Source organism: Actinia tenebrosa, unplaced genomic scaffold (assembly GCF_029948245.1).
Source record: "Actinia tenebrosa isolate PJP-AT-01 unplaced genomic scaffold, QUT_ActTen_1.0 PGA_scaffold5__44_contigs__length_20552954, whole genome shotgun sequence".
Classification (NCBI taxonomy): Eukaryota; Metazoa; Cnidaria; class Anthozoa; order Actiniaria; family Actiniidae; genus Actinia; species Actinia tenebrosa.
This window is the reverse complement of record NW_028292582.1, coordinates 8,351,068-8,378,642: the sequence shown is the minus strand read 5'-3', so window position 1 is coordinate 8,378,642 and position 27,575 is coordinate 8,351,068. Positions and strand designations below refer to the sequence as shown.

Here is a 27,575-nt window from a genome sequence, read left to right as displayed (position 1 = left end):
ATGTAATTCAGTAATCAAAATAAAAATGACCTGCTTTTGATCTATAAGCTTATAAGTAGGGTCACATCTTATAGAATCATTTCGTGGTGTAATATAAACGAGAGAACGTTTTAGCAAGATTAATCAGTACTAGCGCATGGGCGGCGGAAACTGAAAATCTTTGGGGGGGGGGGCACTGCAAAAAATCTTTGGGGGTTGGGAGTACTGCAAAAAATAATAACAATAACTTAACAACGGTAATAAAAATCAACTATGCATTTATATTTCATGTAAACCAATATTGTGTGGGGGGGGGGGGGGGGGGGGGGGGCGCCGCCGCCCCTGTAACAATAAAGTTATTTTCTCACCAGTGTTCTCCCAACATCGAATCAAAAATGCCATGGAAACAGCCAAAGATGAACTATGTACTCTTCAGTCCATGCGTCGCAAAACTATCAGTTTGTAATTGAATAAAACAACAGAAATATTTTTATCATCTCAAAATATAAACCCTCTCTGTTTCCAAGGAAGACTTAATTAATTTTCTAAATTCATTCTCAGTAAGTATGATTTTTTCCATGCTGATGCTACTTCCTAGTGCTGCTGCGCGCACCTGCCAAAAATATTTTCTGATTAGATGTTGAAGTAAAAGATACTTGTCTTCAGTCTTTGTTGTTTAAGTATATTTATTTTAAGTGCATGGAAACCTGAATGTATTTTTGCTTTTAACTAATATTGAACATTTATTTCTTAACACTTTTTATGATAGGCAAATTTATTCAATTATAAATTGGTAAATACAAATATTAAAACATTGAACACAAAAAAAAAAAACAAATATCAGCTGATGAACACAAGGGGAAAGCTGCGCGTGTCGTTTTCAGTGATACTATACTTGTAAATGCATCGAGCTTGACATCAATCGATCCTGGCTCTTTTAACGGTCGAACCTGTTTTAAACAACCCCTTGAAGCACGTCGGAATGCAGCTCGATTTGGAGGACATAACAACAGGTTAGTTCCAATATCATGAGATTAAACTTTCTTCTGTCTTGTCTACCAAATTGAGTTGGTTCGCTTAACTACATGAGTGTTGCTTATGAAATTAATATCTTCCTCTCTTCTGCACAGGACACAATCATAAGCTAGGAGCTTTAACGACTGATTGGAAATATTTCACTCAAAATGACGTACTGCTTTTACTAGTTGTGACAAGGTAAATTATACACCGTGAAAAGATGAAAAAACTTACTGACGTTTCGGACGCTAGTCCTCCGACGAAGGACTAGCGTCCGAAACGTCAGTAAGTTTTTTCATCTTTTCACGGTGTATAATTTACCTTTTCATCATTACTGTTTCATTAGAAACACCGACGCAGCTCACACTAGTTTTTAGCTAGTTATATCTAGTTGTGACATGTCAGAGTTTCACAAATTGCCCGATTTAAGATGCCAAAATCTTAGATTTTGATTGGCTACTTTGTGTAGCAACGTATACTTTTTGTTGCGCAGCCAACGTGTCAAGTGATCATACAAGTTGGGAAAAAAACACTTCATTATGTTACACATGTTAGATCAGAAAGTTGTCGCTTCTTTATCTTCAGCAATACTAGATCGGCTTGTCACTACAGTGGATCTTAACATCTGATTTTGATGTTCTATACTCTGCATCATTATTTTCATGCGATCCCTCATCAAGCTCATTTCATCTTTCAGATCGTTGAATTTTTCTTCGATTGGATCTGTATCGTATTGCTTGTCAACGTCGTCTTCAATAAAACGCTCAAGGGACTTACCTACATACAGCCTTTAAGGGAAACAAAACGCGTGAGTGCCTTTTAAGGAAGCTCTTGGAATCTAGGGAATAACAATTGATGTATTTGGATAGTGTACCCACCCCTCCCCTCTAGAGGTGATTCTTGGAGCTTTCTTTGCACATCCATGATGCGCCACTAATAAGCAAGCAAGTAACGATAGATGTTTCTCCATCAACGAAACTTGATTTTATACTGCAAGTTAACAGCGCTTCTCAATCACACGAGGAAAATCGCACAATTTGCAGTGGCGACAAAGTAGGTTTAGATGGACGCCAATCAAGGCGTTTCCATAACATACCATAGGTACGTGCTCTTGAAAGCTTTGTGTTTTTCGACTATATTATGGAAACACTTTGACTGACGTCCAGCAAAACTCTATTTTTCTCGCGACAGAAAATTGTACGCCTTCGCGCGTGATTGAGAAGTGATGTAAAAATAACTCTGTAAGAGGATGGTCCGTTCCTCAGTGATGTTACTCCCTTGAGGTTTTGTTTTCAATATCGTCTTAAAACAGGGCACCGATAGGGGGAGGGGGTGGCTCGCTTGCTACCTTACTTAGACGAACGCTATTGAATGTAGCTGTCGATATCGGCCATTACTCTACTTTTAAGTCACTTACTTCCAAAATGATTTATGTGTCCTTCTTGGAAAAATGACAAGTGTTGGTGTATAAAGCCAACGAAGAAGTATCTTTGGATATTGCTTTTCAATGTCGGTCAAGAACTCGACATGTCGACCAATGCGCGTTAGAAACGCCTTGTTTTGAATCGCCTCGATATCACCAACAGCTAAGCCGACCTATAAGAGCAAAATATACCTTGAGTAAGACAACAGACTAACGAAAGAATCGTAGCTCCTTAAAACAAGTGTGTGAGGTCACTGAGGATCAAACTATGGACCTCTTGCTTGCAGGCATCACACTAACCAACCAAGCCACACTTGCTCCTTGGCAGATAGATAGCGCACATACTAACTAGACAGTAACGTGACGCTAGATAAGCTAACAAGTTACAGAGGTATATAATATCTAACTTACCAGTAAGTTCATAAGAACTATCGGCATTGTCATTATGAAGAAGAATACGAAGATATAGGAGAGCTCGGGATATGGAACAAGTGGAGCACCAGTAACCGTATTGTTCTGATTCTCAGCATCAACCAACAATGTATTGTAATCTAATTCTCCTATCGTCATGGCCATCACCTTCACCAAAGCTTCCCCAAATCCATCAAAGGCATCCTAAAAAGAAAATAACTTTTTGAATATAATTATGGTGAGCAGTGCGCGCACCTCTACTATTTTCGCTTGCGTAGTCAGAGCGCCTTTCAAAATTATAAGTGTTCTCCATACACGATGCATTGACAAAAACCATCCCACATGGAATAGCCACAATGTCCGATACATATTTCCGATAAATGATGCACAATATATGAGATATGTTAGGATACTTACTTGCTCTTTGAACAGGATGTAGAAAACCAAGGCAAAAGCAAGAAGAAATAGCATGCCCATGACCATGACCTTCATTAGGGTCTTGAACACCTCAATAAACATGGTGACATATAGCCCGATAAATGACAAGTTACGTGTGAGGAGAATCAAGTTGAAGTATGCCATAAATATAGTCACTGTTCCAAACCTCCAGATCACTCCTTGTCGACCTGTGCACAGTCCAGTGGACCCGGGAAAGGTGTAAGGCACCAGGAAAACAAGGCCGAATACATACATGCAGATTTCAAACAAGTTCTGACCATCCGTGAAATAACGAAGCCTTTGGATGTACATTTGGAATATCTCTTTGCAGAAATGGAGTACACTTATTACGAAGGCAAAGCTGGCGACTATTTGCTGGTTCGTTGTTACTGCCGAGCAACCACCTTCCAAATTTTTACGTCCGCGTGCCAGTTGAAGACCGCCTCTTACGTTCAACATAAACAAGGTCAAAAGCATGGCAAATAGAGCGTACATTATGAAGTTAAAGCAATAGACTAGAGCACCAAAACTCTTCCATTTTACTCGCCGCAGACGAGAAGCCAGAGGATGCACCAGAAGTTCTTGTCGCTTGTGATTTACCATCTCTAGTAACCCAAAAAAGCGCTTTCCATCCGACTCTTTCCTTACAAGCACTTGGGGGAAAGCCTTGTCAGTTGGCACGTCAGGATTAATCTGTCTATCCGGGCCGGGGTCCAGAAGTTGAAAGTCAAAAGTGATTGAGAAATCAGGATCAGATGGTTTGTGGTTTGATCGCCGGATGCATTTGTCCATGACCAATGAAGCACCTTCGGGGAAATCACTAATGAGTTTTGCCATGATAGCACAGCCACCACGGTCCACATGTATTAACTCTTCCCACCTGTGAATAATAGAGATTTGTATAAGCCTACCAATGGTCTATCACAAATCCTGCGCTGTGATAGGCTGAGCTACTAGTGGTGTATTAGTGATATACCAATGCAATGGTAGCGAAAAGTGCCGGTTTTGAAAACCAAAACAACGCAATAAAATATTTAATTTCAACTAAATATCAACTGTTCTAATCCAGGTATTTGACCCAATAGTAGGTTTATACTAAAACGATTAGTCGTCTCGTCCTCGCCTTTGGCCTCATGGGCTATTGACTTGTAGACCATTCGGGCTGCGGGGTCTATAAGTTGTTAAATATAAGATCAAATACCACTTTTTGAGTGACATACTTGCTTGAATTTATGGAACGGCTATTAGGGGAGTGACAAATAGTCTGATCCGAAATGGGAAAACATGTAATCCATAGATTTATGGCAGGTAAAATCATTCTTACCGCTGATGCTTCACTATAGTGTTAATGACCTCACTAGCTCTTGATGCAATTGCAGTATCGAGACAACTGGAACCTTGATTATTCAGTGAGCACTCAACACCTGAAAGAAAGAAAAAAAAATTAGAATTATTGTTTATTAAAATAAATAGAAATAAAGTATTTGTCAGGAGAAGTTAAACGTCTCGGGTTTCCCCAGTGTATCACACATTGTCGTGTCGTCCCGTGTCTTGTTCTCCATGTCGCTTCGCATTGTGCAAAGTTGTTTTTAAAATTAGTTTGATGTCTTTTCGTGTCGCATTTTTCCATGTCCTATCAATAGTTCCTTTTAATTCGCCTTGCGTTCTGCCTTATCGCATGACGTCTTTTTTGGTCAAGTCGTGCTAAGGTGATCTTTCATGAAGCGTTTTATCGTGTTGTGTCGTGGCACGGTCGACATGAAATGGAAACAAAGGGAAGGAAGCGAAAATCTGCTCTGTAAAGGCCGATTTAAACGGTCCTATTTCTCACAATTGTCGCGTGCAACATGCTGAAGACACGAAATGATTTGTCTAAATTGACCGTACAACTCGCTTACGACTGAAATGGCAGCTAAACCTTTGCGTAAGCACGTTGCCCGCACGAGAGCTGTAAGGAAATCGTACCGTGTAAATCGGCCTTAAAAGAAATGTCTGATTTTATTTCAAAAGTTTATGTGAACCAACCTTTATCAAGGAAGGCCTTGGCGATGGTTGGGTTACCGTACTCAGCAGCAATGTGTAACGCCGTATTACCAACAATGTCTTTGTGATTAGGGTTGGCGTGATGCTCCAGTAGCAGTTCAATGATAGGAAGGCTTCCGGACTGTGAAGCACGAAACAGTGGAGTCTGAAGTTGGAAATCGAGGGAATCGACATCTGCGCCGTACCTCAATAAGATCTTACATGTTTCCCTTAGAGAAAGATTTGATGAAAGAACGTAAGTATTTCAAAGGTTTCACAAATTTATCCACATCTTACGATACCAATATACATTCACAGGGAAACCAAATTCCCATTTTGCATGGCCAAAGAAGGCAGAAGTTTTGTTGACTTATTGTGTTAAAATACAAAACTAAGATCAATTAAAGTAGATTTACCTTTTCCTGTTCAGTGCTGCAAGATGTAGAGCGGTATTCCCATGAAGATCTCTTTCATGGATAGAACAAGGTGCTGCTTTGAGAATCAGCTCAACATGTTCTAGGGTCCCTTTTTCTGCGGCGACGTGAAGAGGAGTGGCTTGGCCTCTGTCCTTAAAGTGACAGTTACTTCCATGTTCGATGAGTGTGGTCGGGATCTATTGACAAAAAGGTTCAAGTTTAAACCTTTGGCAAACCATGTTAGCGCACCTCAAAAGGGTCTTGCGCAATACATGCATGATATAAATGCATTATTTAGTATTAGTATAGCTTACCCTAGTGTCCTCGCCGCTCGCAGCATAATGCAGCGGAATTCTTTCCAACTGGTCAGGTATGTTCTGAAGATCCTTCTCTCCTTTCAGCAAAACATGCATGATTAAGAAATGCTCATTGATGGTAGCAATATGAAGACTCGTTCGGCGGTCATTATCGCGAGCCATTACATCTGCTCCTAATGAAACCAGCAGTTTAACAGCAAAAACCTGTCCAGACAAGATAGCGCAAAGTAATGGGGTCATGCCATCTTCATCTTTGAGCTCGAGTGTGGCTTTGTTGTGTGTAAGTACCCTTATGACTTCTAACCAACCAAGAGATGCGGCTCTGGAAAATATACGAGGTATGAGATATCAGAGACTTTATGTCGATATACGCTATTAATCTTTTTGTCATCTCAAGTGTAGTTCTTTTAGTTGCACCTTGCATTGCCATCTCGAGAGAAAACTATGCAGCGTACATGTTGGGTCGCAAATGAATAGCGGCAACACTGCGAGAGAGAGAAAATGCTGCACAACTATTTCAAATGTTTGAGCTTTTCTCTACGACAACGCAAAAAAAAATTAGACGCCTGTATCACTGTATCACTGCAACTTTTTGCTGCAACAAAATCTTTAGATTTCGCTTATTTCCATTATATCTAGAGTTAATCGAAACAAAGTCGACTCACATATGCAGTTCGAACGAGAATCGAACGCGCGGCCCCCTGCACGAACTACACAAAGGTGAGAGACAGCGTCAATCAATCACCAATCGTGAAGAGTATACGACCCAGACAGGCAATCGTACCTGTGAAGTGGCGCCTTCCCCTGTGCATCTTGGGCGTCAACGTTCGCTCCTTTCTGGAGTAGGATTTTAACAATGTCGACATTTCCATTCATGGCTGCCACATGCAAAGGAGTGCACTGCTTTCTCCCTGGAGTGTTCACGGACGCTGCGTTCTCTGTCAACAGACGAACATTCTTTTCGTTCCCAGCATTTATTGCAGCTAGCAAGGGGGTAGTGGAGTCTTCTTCGCTACCGTTGATTAGTTCTTTCATATTTGCATTGTGCTTTTTAGCTAAATGAAAAATCAGTAAAAGAACGCATTAATTTATATGCAAGAGACTCGTTTTTTCACCTGTTTGGTAAGATTGGCGAGTTTCGTTTATATGGCCGATCGGTCATTCGGTCGATTTGCCGGTCATTAGTTTGGATTGTGTAGCGGCAGCCACAGGCGCCAAGCAAAGTTCACAGCCTACCACAGTTGGTGGTTTTTCTTTTTGTTTAAAGCGCCTAGAGCAGATTTGGATAGGCGCTATATAAATATTTATTATTATTATTATTTATTATTATTAATGAACAGTTGATACCATTTATCGTTCTGTCGCAGTTGCTGGTCCGTTTACATTACGCTTTAGATCTACAAGTTTCGTTTACTTGGTTGACCGGTATATTCGGTCGGTTTGCCGGTCATTAGTTTGTTAATGAACTGTTGATATCATTTATCGTTCTGTCGCAGTTGCTGGGCCGTTTACATTACGCTTTAGAGCTACAAGTTTCGTTTACTTGGTTGATTGGTATATTCAGTCGGTTGGTCGTTTGTTTGGTTGTATAGGTTCAGTCGGTCGGTCTTCGCTTCGTTAGGCTGTCCTATTTCCGTATTTAGGGTTCATTACCTTAGTGTTTCACGCAGACATTTTATTACCATAACCTACCTTCATCTATTAATAAAGATAGGATCCCCTCGTCATTACTCCCTGCAGCAAACACGATAGGCGTACTACCATCTTCGTTGCGCTTAGATAAGCTAGTATGCGCACCATACTGAAAAAGAATCTTGCAGATCTCAATCGACCCTCTCATACAAGCCAAATGTAAGGCTGTCATTCCTTGAAGGTCGTGGTCGTCAACGAGACCGCGATTTTTTGATAGAAGACTTGTAACGATTCGTGGGTTTTCCATTCTGACTGCAACAAGTAGAGGCGTGGAGCCGGTGACGGCACATCTTATCGAGGTGTTGGCGCCGTTGGAAAGGAGAAACTCGGTCGCTTCTAAGGAATCATACCTGAGAAACGTAAAAGATGATCAGACAAGCAGACAGACAGACGGACAGACAGACAGAAAGACAAACAGACAGACTGACAGACAGAAAGACAAACAGACAGACAGACAGACAGAAAGACAGAAAGACAAACAGACAAGTAATTCTCCTAGGTAAGCGTGGGTTTTCTGTGGCTTTACACCTGATCACCGAACCGCATCAGTGTAACTGTCAAGGATTATGTATTGGTCATAGCACCTGCGCATAAATAAAATCTATTCAATTTATAACTTATTATCGACACAATGAAAGGTGAACTGACTGAATTCGTATTTCATCCACAAAAAAGGCCAAAAAATCATGATAATGATACATATTTATTGATCTTAGTAGATGTTAATTTTAATAGTATACGTAATTGATTACGAAAAAACCCCACTATAATGATAAATTATACTTACTACTATCTACGCCTAGATGCTCCTATTTATTATTCAAAAAAGGACTAATTTCATTGCGTTTAAAAATTACTGAAGCTTAAATACATTTTTTGAATTTTTGAATTCGTATTTTTACCAAAATTCAGTTTGAAAATAAATGCACAAAAATAAAATCATTCGAAGACGTCTTGAAAAACGTCTTTCTATTACGTATCGTTATTTTGGTATTCAAATGTTTTCTCAGTTCATTTGAAATGTTATCGAATCGATTTTAGCGTCTTCGAAGTCTTTTCATCCGAATTTCTATTCCTAAGTTTTATATTTGACATGATAGTGGAGTTGTTTTGCGATTTCGTGCCGCGTTGACAAGAGGCACATCTTGAGCTATTGTAACGACAACAGTTTGAACAAACAATCCACGGTTGATGAATATTTTATACGTGACCACCTAAACACGTACGGATTTTCACGTGCTTGAATCCTCGACTTTTCGCTTTAAAAACGATCAACTTTAATATTTTTTTACCTTGCAGCGATGTGTAGCGCAGTTATGTCCCCGTCTCCTCTGATATTCACATCAACACCAGCTTTTATTAAAGCGGTTAGAACGCTCGTTTGGTTGTATTGGGCAGCGTAGTGAAGAGGAGAAAAATCTTTATCATCCATCATACAAGCAGCCATCTTGTTTTCATCGATACATCGTTGTAAAACATCTAAACATCCTTCTTTTGCAGCTTTGTGCATTAAGAAAGTTGTAGAACCGGCTGATGTGATTATTTTCCCTGTAGGAAGCATTGGCATGGCTTCAGGTTCACTGTTCAGGTCTGTAAACTTCATAGTAGATTGTCAATCAATCAAAAGTACTGGGATGACGTTTTGTGTGTCATATACAGCGTTTTGGCGTTACTATTCTCGCTTCTGAACCCCTTCTTCGCATTAAACTTTTAATCTCTAATAGGGCCCGTAGAATGCCGGAGACTATTTGTGATTGTAATACTAGGGATGTTATCAATCAGGCGTGACATTTGTGACGTCACGAGTACATTGTTCCTCAATGTATATTCTCTTGAAAGTGCCAATCAAAGTGCAGAAGAGAAAAAGCTATACTGAAGCGCAATGCTTATGTGATTTTGGAATACCTCAAGATGCTTATATATATGAGTGTGTGTGTGTGAGTAAGGCACAGTTATCAACGTCATGAAGGTCTCAATCTGATTGGGATGAAACTATCTCGTATCATAAGACTTTAGATGTCCGTGATGTGCGTGCGGGTTTATGGTATTGTCTTGCAGAACTTTCAATATCCGGAATACGTATATATTACAGTGTTTGTAGAGAACTGCAAACATTCAAAGAGAAATATCAATGGAAATTAAAATGTTTAAATACATAGAGTTTTGTACTATTCAAGGAGAAATTGCTTAGAAGTATTCGATCGAATCATTATCAGTCCTCTTTTTTCAGTCAAATTTTTTTTGTAAGATCAATTTCAGCGTATTATGCATTAAAATGTGACATAGATTTTTATTACAACAGAGATATTGTATTTTTGATTATTTTAAGGCTTTTGTTTTTGTTTTATGAATATTTATGTTAAGCAAATAGGAACCGAATTCATTTCCGCTTTCATACCGGAAGTACGTCAGCATACAAATTTTATGTCACATAACCACGTACATACAGCCCAAGTGATTTTAGTTACTTTCAACAGTTTAGACTTAGGTTTTTGTGTTTTTATCGCTATGGTTTCATGTTTTTCCTGTAGCCGTTTCTCCAGGTTCTCTTGCTGGTGTTCTCTGGATTTATTATTGCATGCCATTTGCGTAAATATTTATTGTGCAAACTCGTCAATGGAGATGCGCACGCTCAATTGAATAAAAGAGTCAGATACGAATTTCAGGTAAAGGGATAAAATCTTATCCACATGAAAAGTGAGGAAAGTTAAAGCTGATATGCGCATGTCCAACATCATCCAATAACAAAAATAATTCAAAATGCCTCCCACATGGATGAACACAACCATAAGATACTGGTCTATAAAACGAAATTATGTAATTCGCTGGTCATAGCAAGGAGTTAATCATTTACGGACTAGGGGCCGATCAGTCACTGGATAGCGGTGTCGGGGCCGAAATCTCCGGCGTAGCCGTAAATGCTTTGCGCTGCCATACGACCATTCAGCTTTAGGTCTGGAGGTATGGTCCTAAAATAATAATGATAAAAATAATTCTTTACAAGTTCTTCATTTACGCTTTATCTCAAATTTGAATGCATCATGTTCTTTTGGGACCAACAAAAGATGGGTTATTGTCTCGCCTTCCACAGGAACCCCGCAACAAAACATGCTTGTTGCCCAGAAATTCACAAATGTGTGTCCTTTTTTGATCCGTGCGCGCTGAATCTACTCACGTGCTTCCCATTTCACTCCAGACATTGTCTCAGGGTTCAATAAATTGGGGTTCCCAATTCCCTTCCATACGGTGTTTTTCTGTAGACTACATGGTATTCATATTCCACTTAATTATTTTATTGCGCACAACTTTCAAATATCTAAATCATCATTACCGACACGATAACTAATCAATTCTTGGCTTAAACGCTCATCAGTGATAAACCTCATCATTAGCTAAAGCGTTACTGAGCGTACAAAGCTAAACGACCTTGGAATAGTTGAGCCAAGTGCGTCACTCTTTTTACCTCCAAATACATTAGAATATTCACATGTTTGTCAGTCATTACGTTTCATGATTTGTAATCCCGTAATCCACGATCAAGGTGTCTTTCTTTGATCATCCATACACCGCTCTAGTCATTCAGCTAAATTGGAATAGTTGATAACCCAGGTAGATCGCGGTAAGCTGGATGGATCATTCCAGCAGTGGGCTGTTTATTCTATCATTGGTAATGACGGAGTTAGTGGGGGAATTCTTAGACAACAGATGTAAAAATTGCAATGTGTTCGCATCATTGGAGGCAATTATAATAGCCCTTTTTTTAAGGTATCCTTCGTGATCGGCAGGCCATCAGTGTGAGCTGTAGCAGCCATTTTCGATCCTATCGTTTCTGTTAAAGCTCATCCAACGAACGACAGCCAAAACTAGCTACAAGAGCAGTGGTTTTGCCAGTTGGCTTACACAGGAATCCCGCGCAAAGAACCTCACGAAGATCGATCATCTTTTGATCCACGCCAGTGTCTTACGACTAAGGTATACTTAACTTTCACGACAGGTTTTGATGCACTAAGGTTTGAAATGATTTACCATATATATTGTTTGCATAATACAGATAAAAAAGCCTCACTGACGAATGAGCCTTGTTGCACGCTCCTTCTGCTCGATTCCCAAATTTTACAGCTTTAGTCAGCCGCGCAAGAGAAAGGTTGATTATGATCTTAACATTTTAGTCTTTTTTCAGAAAGCTTGTCAAACGTTTTAGGCATTCTGTTGCCATTCGAAACCATTTGTCATTTCACTCTTGGTCTTATTATTAACATAATAAATCTGAACTTAATATGACAAGGGTGATTCGTAAGACAGCATGTCGCAGCTATAACAAACATGTGCCCTTCTTTCCATGATCGAATTGGTATTTAGAAATACTGATTTTGTACGAGGGGGGGGGGGGGGGGGGTAAAAGGAGACCAAAAACCTTGGCCTATATTCTCGAAGCACAAGAGAAAACTAACAAGAAACCCTACTTCCTTACGACGCCGAGTTGGTGGGGAATCAGTAAGGGGCGAAAGGCGAGCGCTTCGACTGCAGAGTCAACCCAGCCTTGATTGAGTTTTTCGCTTCCTTATTGTTAGAATGATACTAAGTATTCATTTACAAATGGTATATCACATTCGTCATCTCGGCTTTTTGTTGCGCGATGAGAAAAAGTGCTGCACTTGCTCCGAACGGTGATGGTACAAGTACTAGGCAGAATCAACGCGGACTTATCTCATACATGCGACACGAAAAAAAGAATTTTGAGGAAAAAAGTCAATAGTGCGCAATTATTATTCGGTTTCAAAATCACTCATTGTTTCAATAAACGATGTCTTGAAATTGTTGCCTGCGAAGTCCAAAACTCGATTCTAATTAACTTTCTTCTTGGGACGATATGGTTCGAACGTTGAACCAAGAGTCGAGACTCATATTATTGGTAGGGAAAATTTTCGTGCAACGTTTTTTTTGTAACAGAATTTCGATTCAATAGAACTTGCATGGTACATTACCTAGTGTAGCACCACTTAAAACATGGCTTATAACTTGACTATAGGGGTATTTGCCGGTCGTATTTGCCGGGTAATGGAATCATGGACGCAGGTAAATAGGTCGGGAGTACGCCAATGACACCCGGCAGTAGCGCAGCAAGCGAGCCAATCAGAGCACACGTTATATACATACATACATATATCATATATTGAATTATTGGGGCGGTAAAGGGAAGTAAATACATTCATTGTTTAGATAATACTGATAATATATCTTGGGATAATTACCGGGCATGAAGTGCTCATCTCCGGACACAATGTTCCTGTCTATGATCACTTGCGGTTTAGTGCCATGATCTCAGCTCAGCCTCAGACTTCCTTACATGCTCGACGAAAATAGAAAGTCCTACGAGATAAACACCCATTAAATTCAGTATCCATGGATCTTCTTTTTATTTTTAGCACATTTTTAGTCATAGAGGAACTTTGTTAAAGATTGTTGTGTTTTATTTAAAAGAACAATGTAAATATAGAATGGCTAATCTTTAAGTTGGTTCCACAATTGTTACTTCGTGTGACGTGCTTTTGCTTTTGCCAACCCATCATTTTCTGAACAAACTCCCTGAAAAAAATCTAGTTGCTCTTGCCACGAACAACTAAAACCAATGAGTATCATGTATTTCCAAGATGGGGAATCCTGTAATATATCTACTTCTTTATGTTGTACCACCTTATGATGTTCAAGGAAATACGTATTGTCAGAAGGAAATGCCTTCTTCGTGGAAAGAAAATGTGAACAGAAAATTTGGTAATATTTTTGTCTTTATTCCCACGGAAGTTGAGAATTGTCCTTTTATTTCTGGTGTAACTAAAGCCAAATTTTCCTATACCAACATATAATCTACAATGACACATGGATATCGCATTAACAACACACCTATCCTCTTTTTAACTCCTCTAATGACCTCAGCATGTGCAAACACAATTCACTTCGCAGTTTTTTCAGTGATGACCCGATGACATGTTTCGGCCCAAAAGTGATGAATGACCCCGTATCCTCGTAACTCGAGAACGAGTAGTGATAGACTTTGTCAGCACACTTGATATCGCGATGTTAAGTGAGAACATTCTGATAAGTCATTAGTAAGGACGGCGTGAGGACAAGAATACTCGTTATAAACACAATAAAGTGACCGCCAAAGAGCGCGCTATTCTTCATCGTAGTAATAGCCATTGCAGGCGCCTAAACTCCTAAAATCACCTCCTCTTTCTGTCCTCTTTAATATCCAAATAATTCCCGAATACAACTCAAAACGTTTGGACAATTTAAAGATTTTTAACTGAGTGTGACAATTAGGAATGCAAGGTTACGGCTCAATCTTGATGTAAGCTCAGAGCAACCTCTTTCTAAAATTCATCGTTTTGTCCCGCGAGAAGGAAAAGAGGTTCCATTATCAACTGATAGATTGCACTGAATATTCATCGTGAAAGGACAAGGTTGTACCGATAAAGCACAAAAAATGTGTCGCCCTCAAAACCGCGCGTGTTAAACATCAACAGCTTCTAATACATAACGTTTTGTTTCAAAGATGTGGTTGTTGAACTTAAAAGAAAAATGGTACTCGTGTTGAAATAATGGCACGAACAACAACGCACCAAACTCGATGGAATTCGTACATTCTTGTACCGACTTCAAGTACAAATTTGTACATAAAGCTCAGAATTGTCATATTGAATGAAATTCAATCGCCCAAACGGACACCGAAAAATGAGGAAATATTCAATGCAAGGATTGTACAAACTAGATAGCGATAACAGCCGACAATTGACAAACAAACTGGCTCAAACCTTCAGCCGTAAACACATTAAATTGTATGCACAAGAAACAATTAAAATACAGGTTTTAGTTTCACTACCACACACAGGCAGAACCAGCTGAGCGAGTGACGAAGACTAAGATTTGAGGTCGCGGATTCGACCTACAATAACTTTCGTCACTAACGTTGTGCGATCTATAACAACACGTTCGTTCCACTGAGATGCCTCAGAATGATAAGAACTCACTCTTAAACTAGAAAACAGTTCCTAAGTTCGCCTAGCGTGCACTATTGTTTTTATTTTTACACTTAATGATGTTTAATGGGGTAAAAGTTTGATTTTGTCGGCTTCTTAGACAAGTAGTTCGTAAGAAGGAAAACTCGTTGATGACTCGATTGTGTCCGGTTATTGACACTGGAAATGGTATTCCAAATTGAACTCTTAAATGTATCACGGAAATCAGGGGGGTGCTTGCTATTGGTGTCCCTTTGAACGAATTCACTATATCAGAACATAAAAATGCTATCACATGGAATATCCCCAAAAAATGTGGCCTGCGTGCAACCCTACATCAACTCTGGTAAAGTCAGTTAACTTTTACATAGTTTTAAATCGCTCTGCGCGTAGAATTAAATCTCCAGGCTATTACAATGGTTCGCCGATGTCACTATCTTTGGGAAAGGCGCACTCTAGAGAAGCTAAAATCAGACTAATAGTTGAGTCCCGTTTTCTTTCTTTACCGGCTTTCCTTTAAATTGTACTTATATTTCCAACAATGTCCAACAATTTGGAATAAATCTTATTCAACCTTTTAACAACCTCTGATTTAATTTAGGGCATGGCTCTTTCGGTCAGAAATTGTTCCTGTTAGAAACTATCACAGCAATTTGTAGCCACAGATGTTCAGTCAGTAGTGTTTTATCAGATCGTTCTGAGATGAGGCTTGTCTTACTCCACCCCGACATTTCATTGCTTTTCTCAGAAGATTATTATCACAAATCACAACAAGAGGATCCCGCTGATGGCACGAGTACTAGTGAACCAGTCGGTATGTCTTTGAGATTGCTTGTTTTACTGCGCGTAACAAATCGATCTCTAGTGCCAAAATGAAAAGTGCCATAGACTTCCGCAGTGAGGTGACGAGTTGTAGACACGGCTAATCTAATTAACACAACTAATTGATATAATCACTGCGATCGCCACAGAAGCTGGGTAATATAAAAATCAATCGTCTCATCTGTTAGAACAGTTCAGTGTCTCCACTCTCGCCGACCAAATGCCACACGTTGACATAAGCACTAGCCGCGTCAGTAAGACCTATCGCCAACGATCCAAAATGCAGGCGCTTCAACCGACTGGAAGCTTGTCTTCAAGAGCAAATGCCTTTTCAGTGAAGTCACTGATTGCAAACGGCCAAACGAGTGGCACAGTTTCTGAGAGAACATCGAAAAGCTTAGCAAAAGGTACTTAATGCTTTTGATAAACATAATGGCAAACTAGCCGTGACCGAAACTCTTCGCTGGCTTTTGGCAGGCAAAGATCCCGACTTTCGCAAATATAAATGCCCTAAAAGCGTTCTTTTATAAGTGAAGGAATTCAATTTCTTCCTGACGCTTTCGAGGTCTGCTCAGCGTATAAACTGTAGCGTCCTTATTGAACCACTTGCCACAAATGGCGGATATATAACTAAATAATACGCCATTGAAAGCACTTTCAATTAAACAAGATAAAAGGGTGAGAATTGTTTCAAAATTCTTGGACATTTCTTGCCTCTGTTTCATATCACGACACCGGATTATGCAAGTATATAGTTTACTAATTACAATTTGAAGTTTATCAGTATTGACAATGTATTCGTTGTCTTCTAATACCGTGTCTAATCTTCTCCGCAATGCCAGAACTGAGACGGTTTGGGTTAATCCTAGATTTAGTTTATATGTGGATATTCTCAGGAAGACAAAAAATATCTGATGCAAACTTCAACTCAAATTAAACTAACGCTTTCAACTTCCAAGATCATCAACAGAATGTTTATCCCAAAGGAGTTAATTATGGGGATATATTATTTGTTCAAGGAAATATCTTTTCTACTGCTATTCGCATGTCACCGGTATTGTGGCGCCTTTTAACAATAACCAGATCTATAGCTGGTTGGTAATAGGTTCAAAAACCCGATACACGCAAGAGATGACATGTTTTCATACCGTTGGATTCTGATAAAAGGATGTCATTATATTGAAATTGGTTTTTCTGAAGGTATTGATGGTAGTTTTGATTTGGCGACAAATGCACTGGTGGTGTTGGAGATTGGAATCAAAAATGTTTGATAATATTACTTTTCTTTTGATGTAATCGTAACTGGTTTAATATGATGAATCCGGTTCAAAGTAAAGTTTGCTCTTCTCTTCTGTTCTGTTCTGTTCTGTTCTGTTCTGTTCTGTTCTGTTCTGTTCTGTTCTGTTCTGTTCTGTTCTTTTGTCTTCTCTTCTTTTGCCTTCTCTTCTCTTCTCTTCCCTTCTCTTCTCTTCCCTTCCCTTCTCTTTCCTTCTCTCCTCCTCCTCTTTCTTTAGGCGATTCTAAGTTATTCTAATATCCTAAGTTAATAGACGATTACAAAGTTAATGAAGATTTAAGAAAAAAACTCCACTTTACAAATGACCAGATAGCAAAACTCTTACCAAACTACAAATAAAACATTCAGTTCCAAGTATTTTATACCTCAAGCAAGGTGAATTTAACGCCAATTTAGAGCTAAAAACTCAAAAACTCGTGGTCTTTTAGCAGTGATATGACTTACGACTCAAACTTTATTTATGGATCAAAAAGTTAGTTAACAAAAATGCAATTCCATGGGATAAGTTGCTAAACTTCCTCCATGGAATGTTTAAATTTAAGGCTACAAAATACAATTTTCTCAAGAATATGATCTTATCTCGATAGCAACGTGAAGGATCGCTGTTCTTTTTCACAATATTTTGTAAAAAGTAAATTTTCTCAATTAAGAAAATGCTCATGGAATTGGTTCATTAGGCGTGGAACGACGATCGCGTATAGCTATCACTAAAGAATGAGACAAATTTGATTGTATAGTATTTTACAACAGGTTTTTCTGCAATTATGTACAATAGCATCGTATTTTCAATCGTAGGTAACGAAGAAGATTTAACGAGTCATTCACTAGGAAGCGTTCAAACCATTTTATTGTGTATTATTTTACAACAGGTTTTTCTGCAATTATGTACAATAGCATTGTATTTTCAATCGTAGGTAATGAAGAAGACTTAACGAGTCATTCACTAGGAAGCGTTCAAACCATTTTATTGTGTAGTATTTTACAACAGGTTTTTCTGCAATTATGTATAATAGCATTGTATTTTCAATCTTAGGTAACGAAGAAGACTTAACGAGTCATTCACTAGGAAGCCTTCAAGCCATGCAGAGCCGTGTTCCATCCATACCAATAGTTGATGAAGCTAAAGGTATTCGCGTAGAGTTACAAATGAGGGATTTGTGGCAAAGGTTCTATGATCTTGGCACGGAGATGATCATTACAAAGGCCGGAAGGTGAGAGCGAACTCTTTTTTTAAAAATCGCATGATAAATCGGTTGTCGATGTCGACCAAGAGTTTCACCATGGAATAGTTTAGCTTTGGGGAACTGACTTTCTTGGCAAACAAATGCTACGATAAAGAAAAGTTGTTTTATTTCTAATTGTGCAAAGTGAAATTTGTGCAACAAGGCAAGTTTCAGCAACAATATTTTCAGCGTGTAAAAAGAAAAAAACGTAAAAATTCCACATAAATGTCTTGCCTTTTTTGAATTTTTTCTTGCACTTAACTGGCAATTACCTCCACCAATTTTAAGTTTGTGTTCTTGTTTTGTTTTGTTTTGCATAAGATATAAAATAAAAGGTTATTGAAGTCCGCCCTGGTGACGCTTTGTCGAAAGCATCATTACCTTCCTTCAAACATTCAATTATATGGAAAATTCTAGTCAAAACATGTTCATTAACCGGAGATTTCCTCCTCTTATTTGTGTTTTTTAGCTCCAAAAATGAAGGGCTTTTACTTGTTAACGGATTCATCTTAGTCAAGTTATTACATAACGTTAAAATATGTTCGATGCCACACAAATTACACACAAACTAAGTGAGACGATATTATGTATGAAATGTCTATGTAAAAGAGTTTTAGAACCAAAGTAAAGCTATTCGTGTTACTAGAACATCTTAAAATGGTTGTTTGTTTATTCGTTTTCCTCAAAACATTCAAACCTTATAATTCTTGAGTGTCGCTAGTCGTCCATGTCTTTCTTTCTCTAATGATAAAAGGGTAAATTCTACACCTTGAAAAGATGGAAAAACTTACTGACGTTTCGGACGCTAATCCTTAGTCGGAGTAAAAGAGGTAGGACGAGCGAAGGACTAGCGTCCGAAACGTCAGTAAGTTTTTTCATCTTTTCACGGTGTATAATTTACCCTTTTATTATTACTGTTTCATTAGAAACACCGACGCAGCTCACACTAGTTTTTAGCTAGTTTTCTCATCTTTCCCTCTCTGTTTTATTTCACTGAGTTAATTTTTTTAAGCTCTGTTTTTTTCTAATCTTCTATTGCGACTAAAGTCTTGATCATTTTAATAGATTTAAGCAGATTATCGTCGGCTTATACACTCGAGAACATCTTGTTTTAGTGCTGCATGGGATCTTTCTGCAATAAACCCGGCAACACTCTCTGATTGGCTGTCATCAACTTTCAAGAAATTAAACGTCACGTGATCGTCGTCACTATAGCAACTTTTATTTATTTATTTTTAATCGAGGTTTTCTATTGAAATGCTTTGAATTTACGAGCACAACGTTTTACATGATCTAATTTAATGGATTAGAAGATGGTAGCTTTTGACCCGAAAATAGATTGGTATCGAGATTTCACATCCAACGCGAATCATTGTCGCCTACTCAAAACTCATATCGACATTAGGAAACAATTAAACAGTGCCATATCAGTCAAATACTTAAAGCGAAAATGAAACGCTGTAGCGATGGGTGGCAATAAGATACATCCATGGCGATCCAGGACTCAGTATCAGCTTGTGTGGGATCGAATTCTCCTGTCTTTGCGCATTGCTGTCCAAAATAGATCTTTTTCAAATCCGTAAAATACCGCTGTGTGCGTTGATTACAGCCTCATTTACGCAGAGTTAGACTCATTTTAACGTCAAAATATTCACAAATAAAGAACGGTAAAGTAAAGAATGCGGCACGACTTCATGCAACACTGACAAACACTTTGAAATTCCACGGACCTTCACTGGAAAACATGAAACGATTATGCTCAAAATCTAGACTTACCCTACCTAAATGATTTGTAGTCAAGGAATCATATAGCGGTATTTAACTCCGGGTATTCTACGAATTCGAAAGTCTATTCTAGATGTATTGACTTTTGGAATATTAGTTAATTGTATTTCTATTTATAATTGAAAGTTGAATGTATATAGAATACCGTTGTTGTCTGTCGATCCAGTTGGATAATTTACAAAATGTTCTGAATTTCATAGTAATATTTTTTTACACTTTTTATTTACTCATCGCGGCATCGAGAAGAGCAGAGTGCAATAATGAGTTCGAATTTGTATTATTGAATTCTTGTGCGTTTTAAGACTCCTTAAGTGCATTTATCTCTCGTCCGTCTGTCTGTCCAAATCAAGGAGCGAATCTACAAGCATGCTCAGAAAGAGACAGATCATTGAAGCGACCGCAAAAGCCGCAGACAAGTAATACCTCCCCTTTTAAGTCTAATTTCTTCGGGAAATGACAAAAATATGGGTTAAATATTCTGGTAAGAAATACACGTAGCTATCCATCGCTATCTATAAATACCATAAATACAACGACCGCGGTCATGCCTAGGGGAATTAACGTTTGAACATTTGGAAGACATTAACATTGTCGGTAGAATTAGAACGAGTAATTGAGGCAATTAGAACTCACTACGATGTCGATGTTTGTCTGAATTGCCGTCAGATCGTCGCAGCGCTAGGTTTGTTAACCGTTAATGGAATTTCAAGACTTGGGGTGCTTGGATGTAAAGATTCGAACCTCTGGTTAACGACCAGGTTAACGTCATGCTTGGTCGCTTATTCGAGGTTTCTGATGCATCACATTCGAAAGTATCATTTTGAATGGTTTGATTAGACGGTCGATTTTTCGAGGTTCCCGATATAGTGCATTAAATTTCAACCTGTCTTTATCGACCATGCTATCTTTATATTATACTTCAAAGGCTCCCTTTGGCGGTCGCTTATGCGCGGTTCTAAGCTATCATTATCAAGATAGCCACTATCGTATCAGGCCATTTAGATACCACTAAAAATAGCAGATCGCCAAATTATTGTCCACTGAAGATCCTAACTCGCGCGCAACACCGTCTTGTGATTTTTGAGATCCCTTTGAGACGAAATAATTAAAATAAAAAACACTTTTTATCTTATTTTATCGATACTCTGAAATAACCTCTGGGCTGATCTAAGTCAGGTCTTGGTTAACTCACAGATCAAACCCTGAAACAACCTCTGGGCTGATCTAAGTCAGGGCATGGCTAACTCACAGATCAAACCCTGAAACAACCTCTGGGCTGATCTAAGTCAGGGCATGGCTAACTCACAGATCAAACCCTGAAACAACCTCTGGGCTGATCTAAGTCAGGGCATGGCTAACTCACAGATCAAACCCTGAAACAACCTCTGGGCTGATCTAAGTCAGGGCATGGCTAACTCACAGACAGAACCCTGAAACTACCTCTGTGCTGATCTAAGTCAGGACACGGCTAACTCACACATAGTATTAGGATTTAGCGTGTTAGGTTTTGCGGAAGGAAGAAAACCGGAGAACCAGGAGAAAAACCCTCGAATCAAGGAAGACACATAACAAACTCTACTTACACGTGATGCCGAGTCTGAAAATCAAATCCGACGTCCATGGTCCTTGATTCCCGAACTATCGTGAAAATGTATTATGTAATTCTAAGTTAGTCTTTCTTCTTATTTCATCCAATCAAAGGCGAATGTTCCCAGCCCTTCGAATCAAACTCTCAGGCCTCGATCCACGCGCGCACTACATCCTCGTGATGGATGTAGTTCCTGTGGATGGTAAGCGGTATCGCTATGCATATCACAGTTCTAAGTGGGTAGTGGCGGGAAACGCCGATGCACCGATGCCGGGACGCGTCTACATTCATCCCGATTCTCCCGCCCTTGGCGAGGAATGGATGAGACAAGTGGTATCTTTCGATAAAGTGAAACTAACAAACAACGAAATGGACCAACAAGGACACGTGAGTATCCGTCAACTATTCCTTGATCAACTTGACGTCATTTCCTGTCTCGTGTGAATGTTCATCAGCTAAATCAAAGTTTTCTCAATATATTTTTTTCCTATCTGACAGCACATGGTGGTCAGAGTTTGGCCACCATTTGGAGCAGATAATGGTATTCAAAGACTTTTATCAGCTGATTGAAATACGATTGAGCTATATGCTTCTTATGACGTCATATTTAGTAACTGATTTACATATTTGTGCAGACCGCTGACTTCAATGACTGCAGACATATCTCTAAGTCTTAAAACAAAACATTCCAACAGTCTTTAAAAAACGTCTGATCAACTTTAAAAGTAACGATTGCATTTTTTCACGATTTTCTGCAGATAATACTTCACTCAATGCATAAATATCAGCCCAGAATCCACGTGATCAAGAAAAAAGACACAATCGATGCCTGTGTTGATGTAGAAAGACCATGTTCTGAACGAACTACCTTTTCGTTCCCAGAAACCGTGTTCACTACAGTAACAGCCTATCAGAATCAACAGGTAAAGAAACGCCTAAGGAATAATACGCGAGGGGGAGGGGGTGCGGAGCTTATTGAGACTTCGCTAGAATGATAAATTCGTCGGGAGACAAAAGAGGACGAATTGGGGCAAAGTTTGGGCTAACCCTGAAAAGCAGAGAATTCGAAACTGGAGCTTTTCCTATTTTATATTATCGTCCTGAAATCCTCCATTCGCCGTAAAAGTCACAGCGCGCACTGCAGAGTATATTCTCCACTATTAGTGTCGTCACGCCAGGCTCACTCCCCTACTTAGGAGAGTGAGCGTGACGTGACGACACTAATAGCTACTTAGGAGAGTGATTGTTGCGTGACGACACTAATAGCGGCTGCGTAGGCCACAGAGTATATCCCGTCGGTATTTCAAATCAAATTCTATTTTTCAACCGAGTTCAACAACAAGTGTTTTTCTCATTTTCGAGACGTGTGTGGGCGATTAGTAATGTTCATTCATCATAATGGCTTATCAGCTAAGTACCTATGTTTTCTTAAGCCGGCCGGCCGCCTTGGAAAGTTCAATGGCTATGCTCCATTGATTTGTACCTGATACAATTTCTCAACTTCTAATGACTTTTACAAGCAGTAGATGTTTAACCGCAATTTCTAACATTGTGCGACATTCTACTATGGCCACGTCCTTACGTAACCAGATATTTTTGAAAATTCTCGTCTACAAGTAGCGTTTTCGAACCCGTCCACACGTATTTGTTTTCGAAAAGTTGCGTTTTCAAGTGACGTAATCACCGGATTTGTGTGGCTTCCCAGCATAAGATTGGTTATCGTATGAATGTGAAAAGTATGGCACTGGCTTTACAGCACGTACACGGTACGACATGCCTTAACATTGAAATAGCTTGCCATATAAGAATGGTTATCATATGAGTGGAAAACTATAAGGTAGGACATGCCATAACATTTAAATGGCCTCATCTTCTATGAAAAAAAACAATCGCAAGAAATAGAGGATATGGTACTGCTACAATGCGACTATGGAAGCCTTAGCTATTGATACGAAATTTTTTGGCCAATCCTCGATATGCGACACAAAAATCCTTCAATGGATTTGATTTTGTTATATGTTTGAGCGAGTTAATGGAACGGTTCCTGTGATCTCGCGCGATGATGAATCGGCAACTTAGTATAATTAATCTTAATCTTTGGTAACTGTCAATTGACGTGACAACGAGGTGTTTACGGACCTTTAACGAGGTGCTGGTGATGATAATTGTTATCAGATAACAAGGAATGCCAGCCGATGAAGATACTCTTGTTTGTTCATGTTCTTAAGTTTGTAACAGGTTTTGATCATGATAAACAAGCGAACCTTGTCCCAAATCGCCACCTTTCTTGATTTGTTGCATTTTGCATGCCAAGCTCGAAATGTATAGTGGATCTCATGTAAATAGTCAGTACAGAAGAAATTATGCAAGAAAAACGTGCAGACAAAGTTTGGGGTGATTCCATATCGTCGCGACCTTCCGCTGACTGTATTTACATCACCCATGATTCACTTTATGCTTGGTATTCAACATACAATAAAACCGTCACTATTTTTTCAAAATAGATGCCTCTATAATTTAGGCATGAAATGAGGCGAACCCTCTTATATTTCCTATTCACGAATCATCCAAATTAGGTGGCTAAAAAATCTTTATCTTTCAGATTACTCGCCTAAAGATCGATAGTAATCCGTTTGCTAAAGGATTTCGTGATTCTGGACGTATCAGGTATGGAACGAGTATCAAATACCAGTAGAAAAAAAAAAAAAACAACAAACAAAAAAAAAAAAAAACAAAACAAAACAGGATGACGTGATTCATTACGCGATTCAAAAGACACCCCCCTTTATTCTTATTCTTATTCTTATTCTTATTCTTATTCTTATTCTTATTCTTATTCTTATTCTTATTCTTATTCTTATTCTTATTCTTATTCTTATTCTTATTCTTATTCTTATTCTTATTCTTATTCTTATTCTTATTCTTATTCTTATTCTTATTCTTATTCTTATTCTTATTCTTATTCTTATTCTTATTCTTATTCTTATTCTTATTCTTATTCTTATTCTTATTCTTATTCTTATTCTTATTCTTATTCTTATTCTTATTCTTATTCTTATTCTTATTCTTATTCTTATTCTTATTCTTATTCTTATTCTTATTCTTATTCTTATTCTTATTCTTATTCTTATTCTTATTCTTATTCTTATTCTTATTCTTATTCTTATTCTTATTCTTATTCTTATTCTTATTCTTATTCTTATTCTTATTCTTATTCTTATTCTTATTCTTATTCTTATTCTTATTCTTATTCTTATTCTTATTCTTATTCTTATTCTTATTCTTATTCTTATTCTTATTCTTATTCTTATTCTTATTCTTATTCTTATTCTTATTCTTATTCTTATTCTTATTCTTTATTTTGATATATTTCTCAAAATAAGTGAAAATTGCATGATCGGGAATTTTTACCTAATTTGGGTCTTATCACGCGATTAGATTAATCAGCCCACACCTTTAAATTTATTCCTCAGAATTCGCGGGAAATACTTGATCGGATATTTTTACCTAATTTGGGCCGTCTGAAATATGAAATTAAAAAGTTTTTTAAAAACTTGATTTTAATGCTCAATTTTGTGATGACGTATTTCCTCTTTGTACACAGGGATCCCATGGAGGAGATAATGCATGCGTACTCGTACTACAGACCGCCCGTAAGACAGATGATGTTCTCGGATATAAGACCAGGAGACAAGACGGGGAAAGGTGATTACTTATTTACTCTACGCTTATTCCAAGACCAAAGTGCATTGTGGGTCACAGTGACATTGTCTAAAGTAGAATTAATAATAATAATTTATTCTATTTTGAGTGTATTCCATTTAAAACAATATACTAACTACATGTAGAGAGTTAATAAGCCTGAAGCGAGATGATGTTTTACCCCCGACTCTATACAAAAGCAGTGTGAAAAGAATTATGGTCTAGAGACGGGGGTAAGACGTCATCTCGCTTCAGGTTTATTGCTGTATATTTGCTTTTTATTTCAAATTAACGAGACCCACGATGCCCTTTGGTCTTGGAATGAACTATTCAGTATGCAGTATTCAGTATTCAACCTTTTTTGAAATAGCTGTATGTTAATCTCAACGGTATTCAAAATTATGGTATTTCAAAAAGAATGTTGAAAGTAATTTGAACATTGTGTTCGCAAAATGCATATCGGTTCTTAATACACGCATTACAGAAGCTTCAATGTCTTCAGTTTGCTTTACTATAAAACCCCTATATTCAATGCAGTTTGTACTCAAGATCAGAGGTACCAAGAAAGACCAAAATTAAACTAGAAATGTCTTTAATCGGATGCTGAAATGTCGCTGTAACTTAAAGCATGCACTTTCTTTCATTTCTACCCTTCGTACATCAAAAAATACATTTCTTTTATAACTCTTTAAAACTTACTTGAGCACTTGAATTCTTGCACTGAATTACTCTACCTCACTGAGTGTTGTGTTGTTCGCTCTCATCTGAACCTTCCATGGAAGCCATGTCTACTCAGCTGCTCTGCTTGGCTTACTACGATTAATAATCAAGATTTAATTGTAAAATCATTATTGAACACGTGGGATTCCCACCTTCACAACGTTTTATGATCAGTAAAATCTCTGCACCATCACGTGACGGCAGCCATGTTAGATGGCAAGAACAATACAGTCGTTTTACATGAGAAAGAATTCAATTGCCAAGTGCAAAGGGATTTTATTGCTACCGCCATCTAACCACAGGGGAACCGACACGTGATGGTCCAAAGCCTCAATAGACCCCTTGCAGCACTTTGGAATGTAGCTCAAACTGGGGATCAAAACAATAGGTTCCAATTTTCAGTATTAGAATTCTTTTGTTTTGTTCCCCAGATCGAGATGCTTTTCTTGTCTTTCTTCGTTGTCCTTTGTAACGTACAAGAAAAGCTAACTAACAAAAGTGCAACAATGCTGTTCGTAGTAGATGGGACACAAGACTACCTACTGATAAATTTCAGGTTACCATACAAACTGCAAGGGAGGTAGGGTGGGGGAGATTTCCAGCCGTCACGGTGTCGTGCGTCTGCGATACTTTCCCCCGCTGGAAATCTGAGTCTAAGTTTTATCAGGACGTTTCATGATCCCTTTATCTACATAAGCCAAAGACTTTACATCCCTGATATGGTACACCTTCTTGTGCGACCGTTAGCTTTACCGATTCAGTGCAACTGTGTATGTGTTGTGTTGTGCCTATTTTTAAAATACCTCAGTAGAGTGCGTACGATATATCCGTGAAAAAGTTAACTAACAAAATTGTGCAAATTAGTGCAAAGTTTTGTAGGTCTACGGTCTACTGAGGTCTACTGAACTTACTAATTTGTGCACATTGGTGCAATTTCTTACAAAGGTTTTTACGGATTTATGGTGTATACTCGATCGTTAAGTAATATCCTAATATGTAGGCAATTTTAACAATCGTTTCTTTTGGCAGAGGGCCAAGACAGCCAAGCTCAATCGCCTCCTGGTCAGCCACCAATGATACTCTACCCTGGATCAAGTGTATCATCCAGCTGGTCTTCCTCAACGACTACTCGTACCCCAACTACAGTGTTAACCACACAGAACACTTACCCGTGTATCACATCCATCCCATCAGCAGCCTTGATACCCCCACAGTATCCCATGAGCCCTTGCTGTTCTTCGCCAGATGCATACGCGACTTTAGCGCATGCGTTCCATGTACCAGTCACAGGATTTAATCCCTTTACTTCCGGTCCACCCGGAAATCAAACTAGTCCTCATCCAATCAGTCCAAACAGTGCGCACTCACTTCCGGTTTCGCCACACCCTGTGGAGGGGTACCCAGGGGAGGGATTTAGTCCTAGTCACATGTATGGTTCTTTAACGGGCCAATCTGCTTGCCTTTAGTATATTTTTGTCCTTGAAAGTAAATTAAAAAATACTGCAAATTCGTAGAGGAATCTTTTGTAACATTAAACTTGCTCAGTGTTTATGGGTTAGTATTGCGAAAAAGGATTTTAAATCACCGTGGAGGGAAGGGGAGGAGGGACGTTGGTCATCATAGATACGAGGCATCAATGATCCGCTTTAACGAAGTATCCCGTGCGCGTGGGCTCAAGAAAGTCAGCGGAGGAGTACAATAGCGCAT

At 38.7% G+C, this 27,575-nt stretch overlaps 2 protein-coding genes across 5 annotated transcripts; one reads left to right on the top strand and one right to left on the bottom strand.

Moving 5' to 3' along the window:
• Positions 1 to 644: 644 nt before the first annotated feature.
• LOC116294318 (transient receptor potential cation channel subfamily A member 1) lies at positions 645 to 9,481 on the bottom strand. Its single transcript, XM_031701905.2, has 11 exons — positions 9,008 to 9,481; positions 7,716 to 8,065; positions 6,808 to 7,078; positions 6,021 to 6,345; positions 5,707 to 5,903; positions 5,294 to 5,520; positions 4,593 to 4,692; positions 3,248 to 4,148; positions 2,831 to 3,034; positions 2,414 to 2,592; positions 645 to 1,784 (listed from the first exon to the last, which is right to left on the bottom strand). The coding sequence occupies exons 1-11, from the start codon at positions 9,316 to 9,318 to the stop codon at positions 1,553 to 1,555; spliced, it is 3,297 nt and encodes a 1,098-aa protein (XP_031557765.2). The 5' UTR covers positions 9,319 to 9,481; the 3' UTR covers positions 645 to 1,552.
• On the top strand, positions 9,251 to 27,378 carry LOC116294307 (T-box transcription factor TBX15). 4 transcript variants are annotated; one of them, XM_089037319.1, is made up of 7 exons: positions 9,251 to 9,303; positions 17,884 to 18,061; positions 21,560 to 21,833; positions 22,205 to 22,369; positions 24,049 to 24,113; positions 25,051 to 25,151; positions 26,898 to 27,378. In XM_089037319.1, exons 2-7 carry the CDS (start codon positions 17,931 to 17,933, stop codon positions 27,332 to 27,334), a joined length of 1,173 nt encoding a protein of 390 aa, XP_088893445.1. In that variant the 5' UTR covers positions 9,251 to 9,303; positions 17,884 to 17,930; the 3' UTR covers positions 27,335 to 27,378. The 4 variants fall into 4 exon arrangements, with proteins under 4 accessions (XP_088893445.1, XP_031557745.1, XP_031557744.2 ...); XM_031701885.2 differs by lacking the exon at positions 9,251 to 9,303 and adding an exon at positions 11,464 to 11,687; XM_031701884.2 differs by lacking the exon at positions 9,251 to 9,303 and adding an exon at positions 15,481 to 15,545.
• The last annotated feature ends 197 nt before the right edge of the window (positions 27,379 to 27,575 follow it).

Bases quoted from the DNA above. Each gene is read 5' to 3' on its own strand.
- LOC116294318 (XM_031701905.2), bottom strand. From the start codon at position 9,318: ATGAAGTTTACAGACCTGAACAGTGAACCTGAAGCCATGCCAATGCTT. The intron at 6,346-6,807 runs GTACGATTGCCT...TATATTTTCCAG, and splicing joins GGGAAGGCGCCACTTCACAG to AGCCGCATCTCTTGGTTGGT. The intron at 3,035-3,247 runs GTAAGTATCCTA...TTTTCTTTTTAG, and splicing joins ACATCCTGTTCAAAGAGCAA to GATGCCTTTGATGGATTTGG.
- LOC116294307 (XM_031701883.2), top strand. From the start codon at position 15,774: ATGCCACACGTTGACATAAGCACTAGCCGCGTCAGTAAGACCTATCGC. The intron at 18,062-21,559 runs GTGAGAGCGAAC...ATCCAATCAAAG, and splicing joins ATCATTACAAAGGCCGGAAG to GCGAATGTTCCCAGCCCTTC. The intron at 24,114-25,050 runs GTATGGAACGAG...CTTTGTACACAG, and splicing joins CGTGATTCTGGACGTATCAG to GGATCCCATGGAGGAGATAA.